General features: G+C 37.2%; 2 protein-coding genes across 4 annotated transcripts in view; one reads left to right on the top strand and one right to left on the bottom strand.

Moving 5' to 3' along the window:
* FAM184B (family with sequence similarity 184 member B) overlaps positions 1-261 on the bottom strand; it is a 42159-nt gene extending 41898 nt beyond the window's left edge. For all 3 annotated transcript variants that reach the window (XM_026052362.1, XM_026052363.1, XM_026052366.1), the window contains exon 1: positions 218-261. In XM_026052362.1, coding sequence (XP_025908147.1) covers positions 218-253 — 36 coding nt within the window. In that variant the 5' untranslated portion in view covers positions 254-261. The remainder of the gene's footprint in view (positions 1-217) is intronic.
* A 1957-nt stretch (positions 262-2218) lies between these two features.
* Positions 2219-23052, top strand: NCAPG (non-SMC condensin I complex subunit G). The gene is made up of 21 exons (XM_026052411.1): positions 2219-2406; positions 2574-2780; positions 3548-3776; positions 4419-4564; positions 5477-5561; positions 6220-6412; positions 8013-8162; positions 10707-10847; positions 11821-11944; positions 12630-12719; positions 12908-13087; positions 13509-13619; positions 14912-15031; positions 15835-16071; positions 16364-16545; positions 19175-19349; positions 19782-19943; positions 20652-20823; positions 21336-21428; positions 22006-22078; positions 22757-23052. Exons 1-21 carry the CDS (start codon positions 2296-2298, stop codon positions 22881-22883), a joined length of 3108 nt encoding a protein of 1035 aa, XP_025908196.1. The 5' UTR covers positions 2219-2295; the 3' UTR covers positions 22884-23052.

Below are 23052 nucleotides of genomic sequence, written 5' to 3'. Positions count from 1 at the left end.
AGCAGACTGGAAGAAATAAATCTGGAAGCCTGGACGAAACGAATCACAGGGCTTGCAAGGTATTCACCAGGGAAAATCCGTATCTGTAGATGTGAGATGCAGGCAGGAGCAACTGGACTGGCAAGCATAAGCAGGCTAAAAGTAATTGTGTGTGCATTAATTTCACTTAAAGGAAAAGATTTGGGTTTGTGAAGACTTGAAAATGACAAAGTTTTACCTGTTCTCTTCTTTCTGTTTCCATTCTTGTCTCCATAAGCAGGAGATGCAGGAGAAAAAAAAAATAATGAAGTCAATTTTCCTGTACAAATATATTAAATATAAAGATGGCTACATATTCTTGAAAAAAACACATATCTCAAATTTTCAAGGATCGTTTCTATAGGTCCCTGTGAATTCCTTAGAAAATAAGATCTTGGAAAAAAAATCAAGGATTTTCTGTTAATGATAGTATTTGGTGAGTCTTTAACACAAGATAGATTTCACCCTTCATTTGGGGGAAAAAAAAAAAAAGATGTTTAGCATATACAGTGTGATGCTACTACTATATCTGAGCATATAGAAGACATTCCCAGTATTATTGGAGCAGCAGGAGAGGATGAGGCCAAATCCATAATTTGGACAATAAAAAAATATATATGATTCTTCTTTGAAGTAGACATCTGTTTTAAGCATACACAAATGTGTGGTAGGAAAATATGTTAAAATTCATCTTGCCACATGAATAAACATGACTTTTAAATTTAACCCATAAAATAAAATTCTGTTTTCCTATATGGCTGCTACCCTCCATTCTCCACATATAGATCATCTCCCCCATAACCCTTGACATAACAGCAAAGAAAAAAAAAATATTATTTTGTGGATAAAAATCTGCTACTTGAATAGTGAGTTGATCCAGACCTGAAACAAGACTGACCCCTAGTGCTTACCTATTTTGTTAATGTTTTCTGTTTTAAAGACCAAAATTATTTTTCTTTAGTAAGTGCTCTGTGTATTCGACCTGCTTTAACTTGATTGTATATCCTTTTTCCTTCATAAATAATTACTGTTGTTTGAGGTAATTAGGCACTTTAAAAAAATGCCCTAACACATATATGTGCTAAATACCTTATGTTCCTAGAGTGCAGTTTAGTTTTTGCCCACGTTTTTTGAATTCTGCCTGTTACGTGCGTAGCTAAAATGCTCGAGATGTTTCCCCTCAACTCATCACCCACAGCTCGGTTTCGACGTGGTCATTCCTGCGTGTACGTCTGTGGTATCTGGCTGGCAGATCTGGAATCTGTCAACAAGTTTGAGCTTTCCTGAGAATTTACTATTCCCAAGTGAAAGGATTTCTGGGAAAACGTGAGGTTCATAACAAATGCTTGACAATTTAAGGGAAAAATATGCAAATAAAAACTTGAAATTAAAAAAAAAAAAATCTGCATTCAGACAACCACCAGCTGCCCATACTGTTCTTCCCCTGTAGCCACTATGAAGCACAAAGATGTTTTGATAGTAACACAGTCTGCAACTTGGATCCAGCTCCCCTAGTTCACCCAGGGAATCAAGTAACGCTGCTTGGTTAACTTCATTTCCTTTGATAGTTCAATTCTACTTGTTAACTTGCTAACTTTAGGCATAAACCACCGCTCCAGGGGCAGCAGCTGTTTTCCTGGTGACTCTCCACAATTACACTCCAAAGGGCTGTAGCATTTTGTGAGCGCTTTGCTCGTTTGCCACCCCACAGTTATTTTGGTTTAAGGTGTACAAAAGGCAACTCTGAGGTTTTTTTCTTCCGGATCGTAATTTTTTTTTCTTCCAGGATTTCACGAAAGCGGTTCGGAGTGGTACCAAACGGGCAGACACATTCAACTATTTCGCGCCTTCGCACATTCCCAGGCTTTTTTTTTTTTTTCCCCCCCCCGCAATTAGGTTGCAGCTGGTGCGCTGACACTGCTGTCCGGCTGAGCGCAGCCGTGGGGCAGGACGGGGAGCACGCCGTTTTCCCGCTCCCCTCACGAGCGCCTCTCCACCCGCCCGCCATTTCCTCGCCCCGCTGGCGGCGCCGTCTCCCGTGCTGTCCGCGCGCCGCCCCCGCTGCTCTCGCGAGATTTGGAGCGGCGCTCGCGCCCGGTTTGAAGCTGGGGGCGCGGGAGCCGCGGCCGTTGCTGGGTCCCGAGCGGCGGCCCCGGGACCGGGTGTCCCCGACCTCCCTCAGCGGCCCCGCTCGCGGTGCGAGCCCTGCCCGCCGCAAGGCTCCGTGTGGGGCTCTGTGGATCGTCCCGAGCGGCCGTGTGTCGCCCCGGCGCCGCCATGGGCGCGGGCAAGAAGCCCCTGCAGATCCAGGAGGCCTTTGAGCTGGCCCAGAAGCCGCACCAGAACCACGCGAAGCTCGTGGTGGCTCTGAAGAAAACCTACAGCCAGGTGAGGCCGGCCCGGGGGCGGCAGCAACGCGAGGCGGCGGGGTCTCCTCGAGCGGCTCTGCCCTCTTCAGCGCTTTAAAAACTTAAAGAGTGACTGTCCGTTACAAAACCACTCACTTTAATTTGTGTTACTGCTTTTTTTTAATATTATTTTTTTTTAAATTTCAGTTGGAAGATAAGCAAGATTTCCATGAAAAATTCATCCATTTCCTGAAGTACGCTATGGTCATCTACAAGCGGGAGCCGGCCGTGGAGCAGCTGACCAACTTTGTGGCGAGATTTGTCACTTCGTTTTACCAAGCGGAGGAGAGCGACAGCAGGGAAGGAGAGGAAGATAACGCGCTTCTGAATTACGTGTTCAATTTCCTGCTGGAGGTATCGTAATAATTGTTATAACGCCTTTAACGGGATAAGTGAAAACTTGCCGACATACAGATGTTTGGAAACAACCTACAAAATGAAAGTGAAGCAAGGCTAATGTTTTACCGTATGTTTATGGAAAAAAAAAAAACCAAACCCTACAAGTTTTCTTATTTAGCAGTCCCAGGTGTGTCAGATATTTTTTGAGAAGTTACTGGAAGATCTTTCATACAAGTGTAGTTGATAAGTGTATTGCTCGTGTAATGCATTGCCTGCATTATACCCATAAAGAAGACTGTCAATTCCAGTAGCCCAAAAACGCAAGTTGAATGACATTTTCTTAGACTGATATTTCAAAATGTAAAGTATATAATATATATTTCTTTAGGCTAACACCACTGGTCTTTGCTAACTAGTCTTTGATGATTTTTGAATCTTAATGGATGCAAAGGAGCATTTTAGCTAATGCTGTACAGTTTGCATTGAGTAGTGGACAGGATTTTTTTTTGTGTGTGTGTGTATATGTGAAAAACAGTGATGTAACCAATAGACTATATTTTTTCAGGTCTGTGACTTTTATCAAAAAAAGACCCTTGGAAATAGGGACAGCTTTTGAAGTGTGCAGGGACACATATTATGTGCTATATAGAATGTTAACTAGTTGTATGTGCACATTGATGATGATATATAGAAAAAACAAGAGGCTATAATAACATTTTTCTTTCCTTTATTTTTTTTTCCTTTTTTTTTCTCCCTTTTCTCACCCTCCTCCCCCCTGCCAGTCTCACGATGCAACCAGCCATGCAGTTAGATTTCGAGCGTGCCAGCTTGTTAACAAGCTTCTGGGAAATATGCCAGAGAATGCCCAGATTGATGATGATTTATTTGATAAAATTAATGAAGCTATGCTGGTTAGACTTAAAGATAAGTTTTCAAATGTGAGAATTCAAGCTGTCCTGGCCTTGTCGAGACTTCAAGATCCTAAGGATGAAAATTGCCCTGTTGTTAATAGTAAGTCATAATGTTTTTTGGTTTCTTTTTTTAAAAAAAAAACAAATCTTAGAGGAGTTTCATCATGTGATAGGTAATCAACCTGTGGAACTTCTTGCCATGAATATTGTAAATGCAGAAGTTGTGTGTGTTGAAGTGGAGAAGATGAAACTGCTTGGAAGGATTAGAAGGATAGAAGAAGGATAAGTCAAGTATTGATTGTATTATCTCCTTGATGCTTTTGTTTTTCAAGAAGGGGCAAGAATGTAACAACATGATTTAATATAAGAATGTTACTACTTCAAAAAAGTATTTTGGTAGGCTTAATAGCAATTGCAGTTTTCCAATTATAGGAAAATTTGAGGATCCTCCTCAAAGGTGGTGAAGATAAATTGCCAGAGAATAGAGAGGTCCTAAGGAGACAACTTCTGGAAGTTCTATTTATCCAGTAAAAGACAAAGTGGTTGTTTATAGGTTTGAGATGCAGTTTTGGCATGTAATTGCCATAAACTTGGAGTGGTGAACCTGGACTGTACCCTAAATTTGGATAAGCATGCAAGCAGAGATTTTGTAGTAATATCTGTTGACTACTTTTTTTTTTCTTTCTGTTTTCCTGTAATATTCTAAGCTTGAAAGTCACATTATTATGATTTTAAATTTCAGTTTACAACACATTGCTTGAAAATGATTCAAATTCAGAAGTAAGACGTGCAGTCTTGTCGTGTATTGCTCCATCAGCAAGGACTTTGTCAAAAATTGTAGGTCGCACTATGGATGTAAAGGAGGCTGTCAGAAAGCTCGCATATGAGGTAAATTGTATCAATATTAATTTCAAAAATTGACTTAATAGGGTGGGGGCTTTTGGGTAGGTTTTCAGGTTAAATGACAGATCGGTTAAAATAACTTATTTTCCGTTGCCATTTCTTTTTTCATGAGTCATTTAATGCAAATTTTCAAGTTAAATCCTCTGAACTCTGCTGCAGAAATCTCTGAAAAGGGAATAAGTTTTCATGTGATAGAGCTTGAGTTATCAGGATGAGGAAGTTAGAGGAAAGATAATTTTTTGCAGTCTGTTAATTTTGTCTATGCATTTGGTTTTGTTTGTGAAACAGTTTTTACTTCTCTGTTATTGTCTAATAGAGAATTATATAGATAGATCTATAAAGTTTAGGGACCTAAGGTTACAGCAGTACTAATATAAAATGTTGTATATTTTTGTTTATTCAAATTTTATGAAATATCAGCATTACTTATGTTTATATTTAGAGCTATGCAAGAAGGAATGTTACCAAGTACATTTCTTGTGCAGGTAGCTTAATAATTGAACTATAAGATTGATCCTTCAAACAATATGTTCAGTCTTCTGTATTCAAAGAACCGTCTTCTGTTTTTGGACTGAAGCTCTGTGTTAGTGGCCTTTAAGGGATGTATGCCTTCACTGCTGGTATGCAGAACTCTTGGAGCTTTTAAGGAGAGAAAATTGCATGCAACAGCAGAATATGGAATCAAATTGAGCAACTAAATTTCTAGCTTATTTTACCTTTTTTTTTTTCTGCACAAGAATCTTCTGTTGGCTTACAGGACTGAGGGTAGAGATATTGCAGGCTTTTATTGAATTACAGTTTCTGTGTATGGGTAATACTGAGAATTCTGAACCACAAATAGTTTGAAAAATCAGTTGTTTTAATTTTTAGAAATGCATTTTGCTGTATTTTTTTAAGGTTTTGGCAGAAAAAGTTCACATGAGAGCTCTCTCAATAGCACAAAGAGTAAAATTGCTACAACAGGGACTTAATGACAGATCAGGTAAGAGATCATATTTTTAAACAAAGCATATTTTTAAGAAATAATACTTTTTAATATTGTAGAGATAACTTATGGAGAATCTGTGACAGCAGGAACTGAAAGGTAGTCACAGGTTATTAGGGAATGTTTAAGCTCAAGAGTTTCTGCCTACTCAGTGGATAAACCAGAAAAAGAAGATTTCAAAAAAATTTGAAAACCACTAAGCTTTGAAAAAGGGTCAAATACCATTAAAATTATTGTATATTTATTTCTCTTTAATATTAATGTCCCTAGGTAAAATTATGTTGTTGGGATGAGCGAAGGAATTAAAAAATGACTGAATCAATCTTGCTTTTCAAGTGATGACTATTTGGAGATTGGGTACAGATTGTTAGCTGTTTACTGCTCAAAAGATTCCAGTTGCGCATGCACGTGTGATATGTGTTAATCACAAATTCCATGCAGGCAAAAATATTAGGAAGTCCTGCATTTATTTACAGTTACTGTAAGATCAGCAAATGCTTACTCTTACAGTAATGTTTCATAGATGGTTCTTGTTTAACTTAACAAATGGTTATAAAATGACATGCAAAACAAATGATTTGTGACAGTATGTTGAAAACTTAATATGCTTTGTCCTTTTTAACATTTTGAAGTATTTAAACACCTGTTTTATTAGAGGCTGTTAAGGAGGTAATGAAGAAGAAACTGCTTCAAGCCTGGTTAAATTTGACAGAGGGGAATGTTTTAGAACTTCTTCATCGACTAGATGTGGAAAACTGTGTTGAAGTGGCCATCCCAGTATTAAATGCAATATTTTCATTATCTCCAGTCAGTGACTTTGTTCAGAACTGTAAAAATCTTGACAACAGGTATGCAGATCAGTTTTCATTTCTAAAAGATGAATATTTTGTATCATAAGATTATTAAATTAAAAGCTATATTCAAATGGATAGCTTGTGATTAGAAGACAGATGTTGTGTTGCAAAAGGCATAATGTCTCCCTGGTGTTTGCATTCTAATTTTTTCTTAAAGCTCTGTGTTCACCAGCTGAATATGTGTGTACCAAATTGAGCAAGAAGATGTAAAATATCTTTGATTTTGTTTACACACACATCCCCAGAATCATTTTCTTAGAGATTTGAAGCTGCAGAGTAAATTTATCAACTAAACTAGCTTTTTTTTTTTTTTTTTTTTTGAGAAGTAGAACTAATGCAGTGTAATTTCTTTTAGTTCCTTGTTCTGTCTCTATGGCTTGCAATAAAGGCAGTGTTCTGACTTACCCTTGCATTTTTCTCTGTTAATCTTTGATACTGAAAAGTATTGTTTTTGTTTGTTTGTTTTGTTTTGTTCCTACCTTTCCTCCATTTCTTAGTAATAATTCTGGTCTTTTTCATATATTTCATTGTCTTCCTTGGCTCTTCTATGTGTCTTTGCTGGGCAGCCCAACTTGGGGATTGTTCAGTTATCCTTATGCTGTTTTGAGAATTGGTAGAATCAATCCGAGGAGAATTAGAGTATTAGTCTTCTGGGAATGTATCTGACCTGTGCTAAGAGAGCCTGAAGGAACTGAGTATCTTGGAGGCTTCTTTTCTTGTGTTACTATTTGGTGGATTTAGACCAGGTGAGTTCCTAATCAATGAGGAGATGGCATGATCGGTATTAAGATACATAAAAGCAAAACTTAAGAAGGAAAGAAGCAGAGTATAATGAATACAGTCAAAAATTGGAAAATGTAGGCAATTGTATGGGAGGCAAAAAGTTGCGGGGGAAAAAAAAAAAGCAGCATTGAGATAGCTGAAGAAACAAGAATTAAATGATGATTAATAGCGGCAGCAGAAAAGTCAGATAACAAATGATAAATTTTAAAGGAAAATAGTGACTTTTTTTTTTTTTTGCCAAAACACAGGATAAAAAGTGATCAATAAAAAAAAAAAAAAAAAAAAAAGTGTGTCGTATTATCATATGATGTAGTAGGGGCTTCTGATGGATGTAACTTAGTAGATACATTGCATTTCAAAGCCGCCTATGGGCTGTTTGGCTTTCTAAATGTAACATTAATTACAACAACTTCCTTGCAGCCCTTGGAAGTGTGCTAGTATTTTAAAAGGTTCACAGCAGTAATATTCATAATTATGGACTTATGTGTCTTAGATCCTCTCCAAAACAAGGATTTCATTATAAAGGATTGGGTTAACTGAGAATTGAAAAATATTTTTGAATAGATCTGTCAGGCTAATGACATTTTCAGAAGAATTGACTGAAATGATTCACCTCGTAGTTCTTTGATTTATGGGAAAGACTTGTTATGATGTTTTTTACTACAGTCTGAGTGATGCAGTGTCTATTTGCTGAATGCTTAAATTTTGAGGTCTGTTATTTATATTAAATTTCTGTGTTTGTTGCCTGTGTTACTATTTATCTGTTTCTATATATATTTATATATTTTTATTTATTTATTTTTGCACTAAGGAAACTGATTCCACTGGCAGACTTAACAGCTGAGAATGTGTTATACTGGAGATCTCTTTGTGAATATCTAAAATCAAAAGGGGAAGAAGGTGAAGATTTACTAGAACAGATGTTGCCAGAACCTGCTATATATGCAGATTATTTACTAAGGTACATTACATTTAAAAATAAACTATTTAAATACCACTAAAATGCATTTTAAAATAGTTAATATTTTACTTCAATTGTTTATTTTTTCTGAAAAGCTTTCTTTTTTTTGAGGAATATCAGAATTAGAACCAAATATTTAAATGTTTAGGCAAGTCAGAAAAAAATGCAGGAGACAGTACGGTTGAGGATGTACTAAATGAGAATGAATAAGAATTAGTATTGCAAACTAACTTTAAAGATGTCTGTGGAACACTTCACCTTTCACTCTAGTCTGGTTCAAATTTTTTACCTTTCACTCTAGTTACTTGACATGGTAAAAGCATGGGGATGCTGCTGGAGTATAGTGTAGACTAAAATTAAATGATTCCTTTTCAGTGAGGTAAATGCAAAATAAGTTCTTGCAGCTTACAATTCTGTTAAATTAAGAACATTCACACACTTATGTAATTTAATGATAATTTGTAATTTGATAATGCATGTGAGCTGCAGTGCCTCTGGAATGCAGAAATCCAAGCGTAGGCAGCTTTAGTTCTGGCAGTTTCTAACGTTTAAACTCCTTACCCTTTTTTTTCCTTTTAAAGAAGCTTGAGAAGACTCACCACTTAAAAACTGAAAAGAACAAAGTTACAATGTGAAAGCTACTCTAAAATCTTTATTCTCATGGATTATCAGCAAGGTGGATTGCTGGATTTATAACATATAAATCTCTGCTGTTTAAAATAATTGACTAATTGTACTGTAATATACGGCTATTCTTTGCCCATCTGTCACTATGATTTTGTGTTTAGGAAAACTTGCAAAAAGTTTTTTGGAGTTTTTTTGAAAACAGTACTTTTTTGATTTATTTGTTCACAATTCGCAGAAACCTGACTGCTCTTCCAAAATATTTCTGAAGCAAACCGTTCATGAAACAGGCTTGCCTTGTAGAAAGAAAAAAATATTTATACATATATATGGTAGAGCTGCTAAATGAGACAATTATAGAACACTTAACCATGCAAAAAACAGCAAATGTTTTGTTAAGTCAGGCTTTTTACCAGAATGAAGAAAGGTGATTTTTTTTTTCCATTTTTTTTTCTTTCCTTTTATCCCAGCTGTATATTCATCCAGAAAAGTATGAATCTTACCTTAAAGAGTTAATAGGATTCTTATTTATGAACAACACCATTAAAATGGAGACTGCTAAAGAATCTTAACTAAAGTATTACTCAGTTAAGCCATGAAATGTGTAGTGATGCTTCTTGAAATAATTATAAAGCAGATCTGGAGGTAAAAATGCTTTGTTTTGATAGGTGCTTACAGTTAAAAATGATACATGTATCTTCAGTGGGCAGATGACAAATTCCTTCATGTTTTATATGAAATATAATAGTGTTTCATAAACACTTTGTTTCACATCCATGCTGCTTTAATGTAGAAATGTGGATCCAGTACGGCAGCTATAAATTTATTTATTCATAAATATCTAAGAGTCCATGAAATACTTGTTTCCTTTAGAAAAAAAAATTATTTTTCTTTCATCCAATCTTACTTCAAATGCCTTCACTTATCTTCCCCTTTAAAAAGAGGCTGGGTAAGATTAGATTTGCTGGTGTTTGGTTGTAGTGTGAGCTCTTATGTTATTTATTGGTGAGCTGCTGAGCTCCTCCACCAGTTGTTCAGGTAAGATTTGAAATGGCCCAATTGAGGTCTTGGATTTATTGCACTTTAAGCTTGCTGTTCAGAAAGAGCAGGGAACGACGAGCCATTGAGCCTTAAGAGCGAGTGCAGCTCCGTGCACTCGTTTTGATGCTTCACTGTTGCCTGCTGCAGACTGTTAAAGGATCAGCAGCTGCTGCCTGTTTTGTAATTTCAGATAGTCCGAAGACATAGCTGCATACAAAGCATTTTTCCTAAGTTTGGAGAATTTCTTACACTGCTAAACTTAATGAGCTGTTGCTGAAATCTAACTACAAAATTTTAGTGAAAATAGGAAATCTTTTTCACAGATAATAGGTATTTGAATTTTATACAGGTTGTGCATCACACCAGGGCATAACTAGAATGTGCAAAAAAAAATCCTAGTGAAATATGAGATACTCATATGTACACATGTATATATGTTTATGTCTATATGAAAAATAGTGCCCGCACACACATATATATGATAAATGGTACACATTTATTTTTATGGTGATGTCTACATGTGGGGTACAGAACTAACTGCACGTATTGCAATTAGTTCTGTGCCCCACATGTAGACATCACCTTAAAAATAAGGTACATCTGTACCTATGCCTAAGTAGAAGCATAACTTCCATTTTCTGTTTCTTAGTATTTTACTTTCTGAAACAAGGAATATTTTTAAAGAAGTGCATTATTTTTAAATCTTAACTTATTTGTCAGAAGTACCTTTCTGACAAATTGGCCTTCAATAAGGAGAAAACTAAAATGAATCTAAGGGCTTGTAATTATGGTAACCCTATGGGATATAAAAGGTTTGGTTTTATTTGACGTTCCAACAGTGATCTTGAATGTAATTACCTGTGTTCTGTTTGGATTCAGTTACCTTCAAAGTATGCCGGCTCTTAGTGAGGAGCAGAGAGAAGACTTTTCCTGTTATGAAAACCTGATGACAAAAGAATTTATAGGTCAGCAACTGATCCATATTATAGGCTGCACGGATACCAGTGAAGAGGGAGGAAGGTAAATTTCTGTTAAGTCTGTTATTAATGCTATGATAGTCAATTTATAGGTGAGAACAGGCATAGTTTCTACTGTGGAAAATAACCTGATCAAACAGACAGGATGTGCTGGTTGAAAACAAATGGCAGCATCTCACTGATGGAGTTGTTCCCAATAATATGCCAAACAGTTTTATGGAAAAAACAAATTTTAATGCAGACTTGCTCAGTTGTTTGTGGAGGACAAATTCAGTTGTTTCCTAAAGAGTTACTGAGGTGATGTTACAAGACTGTTCCTTTGGAACTGGATATTCCAGCATGAAAGGAGATACGTGGCCCATTTACTGGCTTGCGGTAAAGAGCCTGGAGCGGGGGGTTGTGCTTGAAGCCCCATGTGCCAAGGCTTGCAGATGTGTTAGATCCAAGCTGAACTGGACTGGATTAATTGAGTTATTCACATGATCTTCCTACAGTGTGAACAACCTTTCATGTGAAGTAATTGCAATAAAATAAATCTGGAATTTTTTATCATCAGAGGCATTTTCAGAAAAATTGCAGTTATGGTACAAATTTTCATGGCAGTAATTTCAAACCCTCACTGTAAAACATTATGTGTCATTCTAGACTGACAGGATAATTAAGCTTGTACTCTTTGTTCTTTAGTTTCTAGCCAAATGATTTATCAACAGGGTAGAACACCTTCATATACACTGGCTATTTCCTGCTGAAAGGATCATTCTTTGTACTGTAGTTGCATTTGATTTAAAAACAAAAAAGCAACAACAAAACCCAACATTTTCTAATCGGGATAAATAGGTAAAATCAGGAAAAGACAAACATTACTAGATAAGAAGATGCATTCTTTACCTGACTAGTAAAAGCCAAAGAGTGGTTTTATAAGATATTCACTGAACTAAGTCAAAGTGGATAGCTCTTAAGTGTCTCTCTCTTTTTTTTTTTAAAGTATTGTTTTCTCTTTTTTCTTTTTAATAAAGGAAGCATCTGATAGCTGTTTTACAAAAGATTCTTATTCTGCCTACCACATCAACAGCCTTTATATCTCTGCTTGCAGAAAGATTACTCAATATCATCAGGGATGATGATGGAAGGGTTCAAACTGTAAGTAATTTTAAAGACTGGTTGTTTTTTGCGCCCCATCTTCCCTTCTGTGACACAGCCTTTGAAAGTTTAGAAATGTCAGGAATTAAAATATTTTGAGTCGTGAAAAGCCTTTACATTCTTTCCCTGCTCCGGCCTTCTCTTCAGAATGGCCTCATTTTGTACCTGAAGAGGTGCATCCAACTTTAGAGTGATTGTCTGATGCTGTAAATGTAAGCCTAAAAATAGAAAAATAGTAGATTTCACTAAGTGACTCATCTCCTTTGCCCTATTCAAGTAAAACAGTTCTGACTGGTGCATTCAAAGTATTGTCTACGCTTCCAAATTTCCATGTTCTTCCTCCTATTCATTTTAGCTAAGAAAATACTAGAAATCTTTACAGGAAAAGAATTTTATTTTATTTTTATATAGTACTTAAAAAAACATAAAAAATGACCTATATAGTTTTATTCAAATATTCTAAACAAATTCTAAACTTAGAGGTGGAGATGCCTTCTAGAAAGCTCCATTCAGTTCATAAGATTAGGGTTTGTAACAGGATTATGATTACCATGCTACTAATAATACATGTGCATATTTCTATTGGAATCCTAGCCAAATATACATATTTTTAAGGTTGAATGGTGTTTAAGATCGGAATTTGTTTTTAACTGAAATCAATGTAACATTCTAATTGTAAAAATAGATTGCAGAAATTATCTCAGAAGTTCGTGAGCCAATTGTTGCTGTTGACCAGCCTGTTGATGCTGCTGAAATAAGAAAGCGAGAGATTAAGGTGAGCAAATTTTAGTTAATTGTAGGAAAATAGTTGTCATGCTATTTTTTTTTAATGTATCTTTTTGTAGTAGTAGTAGTAGTAGTCCTAGCAGTTTATTATTTTCTAGTGTCAATTTTGTGGTGTTAACTGTTGCCAGATAGGTTATAACGTTGGGATTTTCAATTTCTTTATACTTGATATTTTAGTTGGCTGAAATTAAAGTGAAAATCTTTGAAGCAAAAGAAGCTTTGGAAGAATGCGTTACTCGACAGGATTTTAATCAAGCATCAATATTAAAAGAGAAAATAACTGAATTGGAGCACACAAAAAATGAGATGATAAAAGAAGGAGAGCAACCTGAAATTAAAGAAATGCGTGTTGAGAAGGTCTCTTATTCCTTATTCTCTACAAACATTTTGTCAAGTGTTTGTTTTGTTTTAAAAGAAAGCATAATTTGATCTCATATAGTGTACATTTTAAAAAATGAAAATGGTATTTCTGATGTTGATGTTTTCCTTCTGCATGTAGAAAAGGTGTTCTTGTGCTCCAGCAAAAATTTATTGCACTTAACCTATGTTTTTTGTCCCACAATGGCTAAGGAATTATAAAAGGGTTTTACTCTTAATGCTTTCAAGCTTAAATAACTGAAAAAAAAAAAACCCTGAAACTGAATCTGTTTTCATGATTACTTGTTTTACATTTATAAATAGCTAGTGCATAAGGGGCAGATGAGTACTTTGACTGGGTTGATTTGGCCAGGGAATTTTAATAATGACCTTTTGCTCTTTTTCTTGACCTTCCTTGAAGAATGATCCTGAAACTCTGTTGAAGTGTCTGATGATGTGTTACGAGCTTCTCAAGGTGATGTCCCTTTCTAAAGGAATTGGTCCAACCATGAGTGAAATAACTGAATCTCTGGTATGTAATAGTATAACACTCATCTGTATCATATGCAAAATAGTATGATAGAGCTGGTGCTGAGTTGCTGGTAGGGTAGTTTGTGAGTATTTCAGAACATTTCTTTTTTTCCCTCTTTTCTTGCTCTGTTTTCCTATCACCTTTGAAGACCAAAATGTTTTTGGATTGTAGAGTCGAGCAGTGGCAATATGATGAGTAGAGTATAGAAGGCCTATACTTCTTGCTTGTTTCCAAGTATTGCATGTTCTTATATATCTCACTGACTGTGCTGCTTTAAGACAGCTTAAACTCTCTACTGGTGCAGAAAAAAGCAGTGTGCCTGGTGCACACACTGTTTGGATGCAATTCCTATCCCATCTATCTAGAAAGAACGTATTAGAACTGGAAGTGCAGCAGGGATTGTAACAGTGTGAAGCAGCTGCTGAGTACAGTAAATGGGCTACGTCTTTGTAACGTGGAGGTAGGAGGACTTGAGGATGTGATAGAGACCCATCAAGCACTTATCTTTTAGGTTATGAGGAGCTTAGAGAAAGTAAGAGGTAGAACCACTCCTGATCTCTTCCTTGTATATAATGATATTCTAAGAAATCATAATTAGTATGAGTATGTTTCCCAAAACCCTTCTTTGGGTTAGTGAAACCCTTTGGGGGTTTCACTAACTTTTACATTTTCCCCATGACACCACTTTTTTCACTCTCTTTCCGTATTATCTTTCCTGATGGGTTTTCCACTTGTTTTGGGACATCTTTCTTATTGTTGGATTGACTTTCACATTCACGAGAGGGTTCTGGTATATCCCGATCTTGGCATGGCATTCATGTGCTCTCTGACCAGGCTGTTCCTTTGTGTGCATTTATACCATTGTCTTCTCAAAACTATTCCAAGTACATGAGCTTCTGTATTTTGCAACTTTGAACTGGATGTTGTTTATTTGCAATAATAATAATATTTTTATGAAGAAACGCATAAGTTTTGGTTACTGAATTGAAAGCTCATTATGAACTAATCTAGTTTGAAAGCAAATATTTAGGGTTTAAATACTAAAATCAAATGTAGGGTAATAAACTCATATAAGTTGGATGATATTTTATTGATAATCTCAACAAAACTACCCAAAATCTATTTCTGTTTGTCTAGTGAAGCACAGTACATAGCAGACTGTGTAGACCACTATACAATCCGAAAAACTATCTAAATTACGTTTAGTTTCAGGATAAGAACATTTTACACAGTGGTCAATATTCTATTTTAAATCTATGCATGTCATCTAAAAAGTCTAAAATAATTTTCAGATACTTCCTGGCGTAACCAATGTCCATCCAGCTGTGAGAAACATGGCGGTTCTGTGTTTGGGTTGCTGTGCCCTTCAGAGCAAAGACTTTGCCCGACAACACCTTGCCTTACTGCTACAGGTAAAAATGACTGAATAATGGAATTGGACTCCCTGTTACCTAGCAAATAAAACTAGTATTGTGTCTATAGGAAGTTATCCTCTATAGGTATATTAGCTGAGGACCCGTGATGCCTCATATGCATCCACATCTGGAGGGTGCCGTCTCATGTAGGTTTTCCCTGATTTCTAATAATAAACCTTACATTGCGTCTTGGTAGTAGCTTTCCATGATAAGATTGCAGATTTTCTTGAAAGAAAAAGATTCTTTATCCTTAAGATCTCTCTCTCTTTCATATTTGAATCAAATCCGTCAAACGTTTAAGAATTTGAGTTAATCTCTGTATTATTAATTTTGTATGAATTAATTAACAGTTTTTAATTAGAGGATAAAACAGTATCCAAGCCAGGAAAAGAAATCTGGCTAAAAGTATAAAATGGTGGAATACTCTTTCTCTCCCAAAGTTCATGTACCTGTATTATGAGTTTCATACTTACAACGTTTTCTAGTGGATATTGCATTTCTGGTTATGCTGGGGCAGTTACTGTAGTCATTCCCCCTGTTCTATTATGTCTGTTTATAGGTTCACATAATAAGACTACGTATGCATATGCACACACACAGTTAGCCACCCACTCCACTTTCTGCTTCCCTTGTACAGCAGCACAGGCAGATGGATGAAGGGACTGATGCCACTAGAAGTTAACTTTTAAAATTCTTTCTTATTTTTAAATCCTGTTAGGAAGACAAGGAAATAGGAATGCAAGAGTGCTGTTTTCAATCTACATAACACCTTCTGCATCTCTTTTCCTTATTTTCCCTAGGTTTTACAGATAGATGATATCAGGGTTAAGCTGAGTGCTTTAAAAGCAGTCTTTGATCAACTAATGTTATTTGGGATTGAACCATTCAAAACCAGGAGAGGCAGTGAGTCTCAGAATGAAGATGTAAAGATTACAGCTGAAGATTGTGAGGAAGAAAATAAAATGATAGAGAAAGAAGAAGACACTGCTACAGTTCACAGTCTCCTACAGCTTCTTTCTGGTTTCTTAGACAGTGAGGTAAGAAATACTTTTTTTCTTTAAGGTTTTCTGTTGGATTAAGTCGCAATTCAACATTACAGGATGTGTGAGATGAACGAACTAATGTTAAAATAACTGCCCTAGAAAATGACCGCAACTTTGTCATTGATACCTACGAACATTATTCTTGGGCTAACTCTGAGAGTGCACAAGTGCAATTACACGAACATACAGAGGTGTGACTGGCAGAACAGGGTGTATGTGATTGCAGGATATTAGTGATTAAATGCTATGGTGTTTGTGTACGTTTATGATCAACTCTTCTTTTTAGTTTTCAGAACTTAGGACTGAAGCTGCAGAAGGCATAGCCAAGCTCATGTTCTCTGGCAGGCTCGTTAGTGCCAAGCTGCTTTCTCGTCTCGTTTTGCTGTGGTACAATCCTGTGACCGAAGAGGATACTCGGCTCAGACACTGTCTGGGAGTTTTCTTCCCTTTATTTGCTTATGCCAATAGGTATGGCCTTTGTGAAACACTGTATCGAAACATACATTGGACTGGAAGTTACAGGAATCTTTTTTGGTCTTACCCAAAGTGGAATTGGTTTTTTATTGTGGTGCAGTAGCAAAAGAAATGCTGGGATTTTTGGAGCTGAGCGTACCAAAGCTGTCACTAGACTAGTGGTCATTTGACTTTTTCTTTGGGGTTCAACAGCTACAATTCCAGTCTTTTAAGCTCCCAGCCATTTATTTACCTCTAAACCCTCTTTGACTTTAGATTTAAAGGTCCAATTCAGTCTTCTATGCTTATTACTTTTGAGTGTGCATAAACTCAACCTATGAGTCTCACCGAAGAAGAGCAATCAGCAGTGCTTCAAAAGGAAGTAGTCCCAAGCAGATATAAATGAAGCAGATTGCATCAAAACAAACCCCCTAACTTCCCATCGGATTCAAAATCTCCTCCTTGTTCTAGGAAAGGACAGAGGAAGTACAGGACTTGTGTAAACAGGCAGGAGCATAAATAGCAATTTTCCTTTCACTTAAAACATTGGTTTGTCCTGGACCTGCTGCTAGTGGTGTTAGCCAGTTTTGAACTTACTGTTTTTTTTCTGCTCTTTATGGCTGAAACTTAACTTAGGATTATGATATGAGCCCTTATCTACTTTTTGGCAACAACAGAAAGAAGTTGTATGGCCTGTGAGTGGCCACAGTGAAAATAATAGTTCAAAGGGGAATTGATTTAGAAAAAATGTCTTTGCTGTTGTCAAAGTAATAGGAAAAATGCCAAGCCTTTTCCAGAGTTTTTTGCCCATGTAAATTCTATTTAAAAAAAGTAGAAAAACTAATTTAATATGCTTATAGACTTTCTTATATTGAATAATAACTATAAGCATTTACCAGTGATAATTTTTTACCCGTGAGCGTCTTCACAGATTCACAGAATATTTAAGGTTGGAAGGGACACCTAGAGATCATCTAGTCCAACCTTCCTGCTCAAGCAGGCACACCTACCGCATGTGGCACAGGGTGGCATCCAGGCGGGTTTTGAAGACCTCCAGAGAAGGAGACTCCACAACCTCCCTGGGCAGCCTGTTCCACTGCTCTGTCACCCTAACAGTAAAGAAGTTGCTCCTCACCTGGAGACGGAACTTCTTATGCTCCAGCTTGTGGCCATTACCCCTCGTCCTATCGCTGGCCACCAGTGAGAACAGCCTGTCCCCTTCCTCCCTGCATTCTGCCTTCCTGAACTTATACATATTAATCATATCCCCTCTGAGCCGTCTCTTCTCCAGAGAAAACAGGCCCAGCTCACTCAGCCTCTCTTCATACGAGAGATGTTCCATTCCCTTAATCATCCTGGTTGCCCTTCTCTGGACCCTCTCGAGAAGCTCCACGTCCCACCTATACTGGGGTGCCCAGAACTGCACACAGTACTCCAGGTGCGGCCTCACCAGAGCTGAGTAGAGGGGCAGAATCACCTCCCTTGACCTGCTGGCAACATCCTCCTTCTGACCTATGATTTGTTCTCTTTTCTTATGAGTGTTAATGCCCATCCCACCAAGGCTCACCAGAGGAATGTGGGTGCTTGCAAGAGGAACTACTTCCTTTGAGCACCTCAGAGAAAACCATCTGTCCTTTTATGTGAAAAGCACAGTATTCTTTAAGGAAAAAAAAATGGTGGAAAAAACAGAGGGGGGGAAAAATCCTAAATCTTAGCCTGGCTGACTCGTTCAGAATCATTATTCTTCAGTCTTGAACGTTATCTGCATTTTCGGATCACAGATGTTTCATAGTAAGATGCATCACGGAGCATCATCAGTTCCAGAAATGTATTTTCAAAAGAGAATTATTACCTTATAGGGCAACTGATTCCAAGAGGTCTGCAAAATTGCCATTTAGAAAAGGAAAACTTGGGGAGTGACTTTCTCTTGAGGTGTGTTCCTAATTTGGTACTGACTTCTCACCAAAGTTGGCTTTGATTAAATTGATTCACACCAGCTTGTGCTGGAGTCAGCACAAGGTACTATTTGGAGAAGCGAAGCCTTGCTCTTTTGCCAGTAGTTATCTTGGCAATGGTTCTGACCCATCTTGTGGAGCTACACCTCTACATAACTTGTTGCAGAAGGCCAACATGATTGTTAGACTTGCACAGCAGGAGTAGACAGCTTTTCCAAGAACAGAAAACACAAGTATTTTTCCTAAGGCTTGTTCTCTGACACGTTTTTTTTTTGCTAGGCTTCCTTACCCTCTCACAGGAAGACGTATCCCTGAATAAGGATACAAGCAGAAAGACAAAATGAGCAGGAAAATGATAAATGTATGAAAGTGATTCTGTCCCTTGAGGGGCAATCTGTCTGTATATATTAGGTAGATTTTTCCAGTAGTAAGGGTGGACGTTCAAGCTGTCCTGAAGTAGGAAACATGACTTAAAACTTCCTTGACGTGGCCATGAGCTAAAGCTGAAGGAAACGGGCTCTGTGAGACAGTCTTGTCTGATCCTGCGGGCTGTGCCTGTCACTCTGCTTTCGTTGAGAGCTTGAACGTATTTTAATGGGTCTGTGAGTTTTGTTGCAGCAGAGAAAGTCTAGAGGTGAGCTGAAGTTTAATTTGCTTTGTGCTCCTTATCTGTGACTCAATTGAAACAGGTCTAACCAGGAGTGCTTTGAGGAGGCCTATCTTCCCACCCTGCGGACGCTGTTCAACGCTCCCGCCACTTCACCCCTGGCTGAAGTAGATGCCAGTAACGTTTCGGAGCTCTTGGTGGACCTCACCAGACCAAGCGGACTCAAACCTCAGGCCCAAAAGTCTCTGGAGTATCAGGTGTGTGACATGGCTGGAGCTGGAGGAAGGCACTTTTATGTTCATGGCTAGAGATCATGGAGCCCCTTCACTTCCCGCTAGCCAGGTGTTTTGGCCTCTCTCTCAGGCTGCACATGTGCATCACCTGCTGGTCTAAGCAACTGACAATACAGGGAAGGAATCTTTCAGTGTGATTTTCCTTTCTTTCTCTCCATGTTTCCTTTTGTAACATAATGCTAGGGTAGGAACTTGCACCAGGCCTAAGTGTCTTTACTGGGGAAAGTACTTCAAAAGATCAGAGGTATCAGGTGTATGCCCTCAAAATGCTGCATTTGAAGAAATAATTCACTATGTAAAGTTATTGATTATCTGCCTAAATTGGAAGGATTCTGTTGTCCTTTGTAAATAACATCCAGTTGCATTTCAGAAATATCTGATTTCTTTCCTTTATAGGACTTAACAGTGCATGATAATTTGGCAATGAAAATTTGCAATGAAATTTTGATGGATCCAACTGCACCAGATGTTCGTATTTATGCAAGAGCTTTAAATTCGTTAGAACTCAGTGGTTCTTCCACAGAGAATCTTCTGCTTCTGCTGGATGAGATTCTAGAGGTAGTTCATAAATAACATGTTTGTTACTGTTTTCATCAGGAGCAGTCTAACAATTTGATATGCTAAAAAAAAATCTACTTTTTCCTTGCTGGGGTAATATGACCAGAATATTCTTTTTAGCAACAGTCTTCATTGAAAATTCATTTTTGATAAGTATTTACAAAAATCTGAGCTGAGTTCGCTGTAGAACTTAAATATTTTGGCTATAAAAATAGCTTGAAACAGTGTGAGCAGCTAGATACGATTGATTGATTATTTCAGTAGCTGTGGTGTAGTTTATTTTTTTACACTTGGTATTAAGTCTTTCACAGTCTTCATAGCTTATCTTTCATTAATAATTAAGGGCCAAAATGTTTACCCCTAAACTTACCTTTAAGATAATTGGGCAACAAGAAAAGATTGCTTTGTTTGAGATGAGCTGGGAAGGGACTACAAGGCTGATGGAAAGCTTTATTGCTACTGCTTTTATTAATGTGGAAGTTACAGTAAAAATTTGAGAGTAGGACAAAGGAATATGGGGCCCCTGTAGAAACATAAACAAGAATTCCAGTCATCTCCAAGTAGGAATGTTCCAGCACTCACCTGCAAGGGTTCAGTCACTGTGTTTTTAATGTTTCTTCATGTCTCAAATAGTATCTTTCAGGGTTTCTTTCAATAAATTATTTTTTAAAATAAACAATGTTTAACAATTAAATGCATCTTCCACAGAAAGTGAAGGACAAATTGTGCCAAAGAGCTATTGAGAAGATCAAGATAAACTTAAGCAAAGGGCCTAACAGGAGCAAAGAGGACTCGGAAAGGACAGAGGAAATGGGCTTCTCGGAAAAGACAGAGGCAACTGGCATCACCTTACCTGAAAACAGTAGTCAAAACGAAGAAGGTAAGCAGAACCTCTGCTGCTTATTCAGCTTCTCTTATTCAGCAGAACTGTTACTTAGTAGGGGATGTGCAAGTGGGCAACTTGTGCACATCTCTGTGAAGAGAATTTATTTTCCCCCTAGTAAACAAATCCCCTTTTGAAAACAAAACACACATTCGGGATCCTTGAAAGAAAGGAATATTTACTGCTTCAAATATTTCTGTAGCAGCTGGGAAGCCAAAAGGGAGCCAACCATTACTTTCTGCCCTTCAGTTGTATCAGGGAGAGCTAGATCAGATGGTAGGAAAAAAAAATACTCCCTATGAATAATACAGATTGTGTAAGAAAGAAGCTTCCTAGAACTGGGAGAATTTAGCTTGAATGACGTTTTAAGCTTCCTTCTAGCCTTGATTGACAGAAAATGTGGGTTTAAGATTGTGTGGCCTTTTATATAACAGCAGACAGTTTAAGAAGCAGTATTTTAGGTGATGTTGGTCATCTGTGGCATTTCTATTCCCCCTTGTGTTTGACAGAAATTCATGAGGAAGCCGATCGTGCTTCAGCTGACGAGTTTAAAAGTAAAGCATCTGCAAAATCGAAATCCACAAGGCGCAAAGCTGCCAGAGGTACGTGCTGCTTTCTGGCTCCAATAGTTACTGTAAAAATTCAGTCTTCATACTGTGTTGTGGGGTTTCTTTTATTTATTTTTATTTCTTTGTTTGTTTAACGATAGCACAGAGATTCTGGGTGAAATTCAGTCATCCTGTCATTTGTTTGGGAGGGACCTCTAGAGACTGAGCCCAAGCCCTCTGCTCAAGCAGGGTCACCTGCAGCAGATCACTCTAGACTATAGATGCTTTGGAGTATCTCCAAGGTTAGGGACTCCACAACAAAAACAGGAAAAAAATGCCTCTGAGTAGAGATTTTTAGAGTAATTTAAGTAATTTACAGTAATGTAGAGCTGTTTGTTTTATGTGAATACAAGTAGGTTGTGGGTGTTAGGGGTGTCTTTTGTTTGTTGGTTTTTGTTTTGTTTTTTTACAAAACAAAAAATCCAATGGGGTGTCTACAGACTGTATGTCTAACTGAAACATCAGAACAAAATAACACCAGTTTGCATATTGCTTCAATAGAGCTTTAAGAATGCAAAACTGTTTTAAAAATAGTTCGATGATTTAAAAAGTGACTTTCACTTACACTTAGGGGGGCGAAAAGGAGCAGCAGAAACCAGGTCTGTGAGCAGAAGGAAAACGCGCGCAAGGTCTGCCAGTGAGAGGTAAATCCCTCCTTCAGCCTTGCTGTGATGTCAGTTCCAGCAAGAGAATTCAATTCAAATGTTTTTCCTCTTCAAGTTTGCATCTTTATCCCCTTAACTGCTGTGTGCAAGAAGCTGATGTTTTTCACATTTAGCTGCTGTCTTTTCACATGTTTTATTTTTCACCACTTAATTGATGAGCTTCTAGGAACGAGCCATAGATGCCTAGGCGCAATACGTTTTTTCCCTTCAGATCACAAAGGCCATCAGTGTTAAAAAGCCATTGTCTTTGAAATAGGCAGCTGTGCTCGCTCTTTCTCATGGAGGAAACCCACAGATCTTAGACTAGTCATGGTCAACCTTTCCAATGTGCTCATTCAGTATATTCACTTAGATCCACTTTCCACGTGATCTTATGCTTTTTGTGCAATTTACCAACACTTTTCTGGTACTGCTATATCACTTCTTATTCTCTGCAAGTATGAAGTGTATATATACTTATTAAGGTAAAAACACTTTTTGTGAGACCCTGCTTTTATTATACATAATTTCAAATTTATTAACATAAATACTTTTATGTATTGCTATACATAATATAGGAATACATAATTCCTATATATATAATTCGTAATTCCTATATATATTCCTATATTTCCTATAGTCTTTTTGGCCTTAATTTAAGGTATTTTTGTATTTCAGTGGTGATGAAATTCCAGAACCAGTCCCCATGTCAAGTGCAAGGCCTTCAAGACGAGCAAAAACAGCAGCACTTGAAAAAACAAGAATGAATCTTGCCCACCTTCTGGATAGAGAAGCAGACAAATGAAGACAAAAGTAGATTAAAAATGTCCTCATGCTAGCAGCTAGTAGCAGACTTTAAAAATAAGCTTCTTTTTGTTGTTAGTCAATTTAACTTCTCCGATAATTCTGTTCATTTAAAATTGCAGGTTTTTTAAGACTTTTTGATATTTTTCAACAAATTAGTGTATCATTCT

This window comes from Nothoprocta perdicaria, unplaced genomic scaffold (genome assembly GCF_003342845.1).
Source record: "Nothoprocta perdicaria isolate Ctin4 unplaced genomic scaffold, notPer1 scaffold_88, whole genome shotgun sequence".
Taxonomy (NCBI): Eukaryota; Metazoa; Chordata; class Aves; order Tinamiformes; family Tinamidae; genus Nothoprocta; species Nothoprocta perdicaria.
Note: the sequence above shows the minus strand (reverse complement) of the source record. Positions and strands in the feature narration are given on the sequence as shown.

Bases quoted from the DNA above. Each gene is read 5' to 3' on its own strand.
- NCAPG (XM_026052411.1), top strand. From the start codon at position 2,296: ATGGGCGCGGGCAAGAAGCCCCTGCAGATCCAGGAGGCCTTTGAGCTG. The intron at 2,407-2,573 runs GTGAGGCCGGCC...TTTAAATTTCAG, and splicing joins TGAAGAAAACCTACAGCCAG to TTGGAAGATAAGCAAGATTT. The intron at 12,720-12,907 runs GTGAGCAAATTT...TTGATATTTTAG, and splicing joins TAAGAAAGCGAGAGATTAAG to TTGGCTGAAATTAAAGTGAA.